Source organism: Amphibalanus amphitrite, unplaced genomic scaffold, assembly GCF_019059575.1.
Source record: "Amphibalanus amphitrite isolate SeventyFive unplaced genomic scaffold, NRLGWU_Aamphi_draft 000173F_arrow, whole genome shotgun sequence".
NCBI lineage: Eukaryota > Metazoa > Arthropoda > Thecostraca > Balanomorpha > Balanidae > Amphibalanus > Amphibalanus amphitrite.
The window spans coordinates 78,175-81,455 of record NW_024881668.1 but is presented as its reverse complement, the minus strand read 5'-3'; the positions used below and the strand labels follow the sequence as shown (position 1 = coordinate 81,455).

Below are 3,281 nucleotides of genomic sequence, written 5' to 3'. Positions count from 1 at the left end.
CAACAACGCCCCGACAGCAAAACAAGCCGGGACGCGATTCTTCTGTAATTCCTTTCTAAACGAAGAGCACTTCATGCCCTCAAATTTAACGTAAAAATCAAGGCATTTTGACTTGAAATGACCACTTACTTGCTGCTAAAACATGCCAAATGATTACAACGATGGTTTGAAATTCACAAAATGGGCAATTGCGAACTCAAAATCAAATAAATCTTAGCGAAACCTACCTCACGCGGCGTCCCGTTTCCGTTCGGACACCGAAATGGCGGGTGTTTGCATTTACAATTCAGAGTTTTGCCGATAGAGAGGATGGCGGTGTTTCCCACATGGCGGTGCTACCCCCGCTTCCCCTACTTTGAGCTTTTGTATTGTGGCTCGAACTTTCAGAGGCCATCGAAGGTCAATGACCTGGGTTGACCTAACTTTGGCCGGCACTTTGTGATTGGAACATTCTCGAAACATCTAGTAGCTCGATGACGAATCGAGAACGGTGACGAGTTTTTATCTTGAGAAGACACGATTCGCAAAAAAAAAATTCAGGACAGAGGTTTCCAGAACATTCGGGAATATTCGGGAACATTCGAGAAGGTCATGCCGCCGGGCGGTGATTGGCTGCTTCCCGCGAGTGGGCGGCAGTCTTGGGCATTCCAGAACATTTGGGAACATGGAACATTCGGGAACATTCGGGAAAATCATGCCGGCGGGCGGTGATTGGCTGCGCCCCGCGGGTGGGCGGCACCCTCGGGCGCTGACTGGCTGACGGCTAGCAGCGATCGTATTTTTTTGTAGATATTGCATGATTGATCTAGATGTAAGTAGATAAATTTTGCAATGTAGTATAAAAGGGGTGCGCTCGGCAAATGCAATCAGTTCAAGATTTCAAGGGTTCCTGCGCGGGCAGCTCAAGATGCCACGCTCAAGAGGCAGGAAGCGGGCGGCTGAGCCTAGCACTAGTGGGTCACCCCGCCGTCCAGGCCAGCCTCTGACAGCAGAAGAGATCCAGCTCTTGCTGCAGGAAGACGACAGCGATCCTGAGGTCCGGTCAGAATCGGACGATGACAGCGACTGGGATGAAGAGCCGGAAGCTGTCACCGACTTCACAGAAGTGGACGGCGAGCCGCATCAAGCTGCCGCTGCTGCTGCAGGGACTCCCGGTCCCAGCGGCGATGGCCATGCCGTGGCTCCCAGCTCAGACAGCGAGGCATCGGAAGACGAAGCTGCTGACCGCCCGGCGGCCAACTTCACCCGGGTGGAGCAGGCTGGTGGCCAAGAGCTGTCAAGAACAGGGTGGGTGTGGACCACGGTGCCGCCCAATCACCGTGTCCGTGCCCGCCCAGGCAACATCATGCGCGGCAGCCCGGGCCCAAAGGGAGCGGCGAAGGACGTCAACATACCGAAGGACGCGTTCGGCCTCTTCCTTCCAGATAGCCTGCTAACGCAGATTCTGGAACGGTCGAATGAAGAAGGAGAGCGCCTCGCAGCAGCAAGCAACCGCACCCACATCCCCGTGACGCTGATGGAGCTACGGGCCTTCATTGGTCTCGTTCTCCTGCGGGGTTGTGAGGGCGACCGCCGCTGCAAAATCGACGACCTGCTCTACGGGCCTTTCTCAAGGCCATTCTACAGGGCGACGATGACGAAGAACCGCTTTGTCTACATAAAGCGGATCCTCCGGTTCGATAATCGAGCCGACCCAGAAGAACGGCGCAAGAGGGACAAGTTTGCGGCAATCCGAGATGTCTTCTCGGATTTCAACAGCCGTCTGGCCAAGTTCTACACGCCGTCAGACTGCATCACCGTCGACGAGACGCTGCGAGCCTACCGTGGTCGGTGCGGCTTCGTGATCTACATGCCGAACAAGCCGGACAAGTACGGCCTGCTGTTCCGGGACGTAGCAGACGTCCGATCACGCTACATGCTGAACATCATGCCGTACGCCGGCAAGGCTGAAGATCCTGACCCTGAGCTCCACATCACCGGAGCGTCCAACGTGGTCCATCATCTGGTCCGGCCGTTCTATCGCACCGGCCGGAACGTGACCGCCGACCGCTTCTACAGCTCGGTGGACCTCTGTGAGGAGCTTCTCGCAGAGGGCCTCACCTACGTCGGCAAGGTCATGGCAAACCGTCGACACCTGCCGGAGGACGCAAAGAAGACCGAAGGGAGAGAAGTAAACTCATCGAAGTTCTACTGGTCCGAGAACATCATGGTGACGTCCTACAACAAGAAGACCAACAAGAACGTGCTGCTGCTGTCGACCCAGCACGCCAACCCGCTGGTCGCCGCTGACGGCAAGAAGAAGCCCGAGGTTATGTTGTTCTACAACGAGACCAAGGGCGGAGTCGACACGGTCGACCAGATGATCGGCACCTACACCTGCCGGGTGGCGACGCGGCGCTGGCCCTTGGCTGTCTTCCTGCTGATGCTGGACGTGGCGGCTCTCAACGGCTGGGTCATCTGCGCGGCATCCGGGTCCTTCTCGGACACCAAGCACGGCGACAGGAAGCTGTTCCTGAGGGAGCTCGGCCTCTCCCTGGTGAAGCCGCTGATCCTGCTTCGACCTGCTGAAGGGCTCACCATGAAGACAAGAGCAGCCATCGAGAACGTCCTGGGCAGCCGTCTACCGGCCCAGCCGCAGCCACGCCGAGAGCCCACCACCGCACGCGCCAGGTGTGCCACCTGCGTGGCAGACCAGCAGGGTGCCGGCTACAAGCGCAGTCGGCACACCAACGTGAACAAGGTGAAGTCGCGGTGCTGCAAGTGCAAAATGCCGGTGTGCCGCAAGCACAGCAAGCGGAGCCTTCCTCTCTGCAACAGCTGTGACGCTGGCCCGTCCGGCGTGGAGTGAGCGGCAGTGGCTGGCAGGTGACGAGTCACACGTGTTGTGAGGTCACTTGTGATGATGTGTCTTTCATGATGTGTCTTTCATATGTGATGATATGTGATACATCGTTTGCTGTGAATTGATTGCTGGAAGTTGGAAATACACTTTTCTGAGTCGTTACCTACAGTATTTATAGCGGAGCAGTGGTCAACAGCCGACGAATCGGGACAAACACCGGAGGGTGATGTGACACCATATCACTCATCAGCAATAGGCCTCTTACTTTTATAGGGTAAATACACCAAAAACACCATATATGATGCAGAATTGAGTGGGGAATACGTTGTTGAAGGTTTGAAGTTAATATCTCTCACCGTTTTGCCGCAATCGTTGCGCAAAATTGAAAAGGTTTGATTTTTTTTCGGAAAATTTGACCTTTGACCGGTCATAAGTAGGT

At 55.6% G+C, this 3,281-nt stretch overlaps 1 protein-coding gene across 1 annotated transcript; it reads left to right on the top strand.

The window, feature by feature from the left end:
* The first annotated feature begins 907 nt into the window (after nucleotides 1-907).
* LOC122383782 (piggyBac transposable element-derived protein 4-like) lies at nucleotides 908-2,848 on the top strand. The gene has a single exon (XM_043370538.1). It carries the CDS (start codon nucleotides 908-910, stop codon nucleotides 2,846-2,848), a length of 1,941 nt encoding a protein of 646 aa, XP_043226473.1.
* Nucleotides 2,849-3,281: the final 433 nt, after the last annotated feature.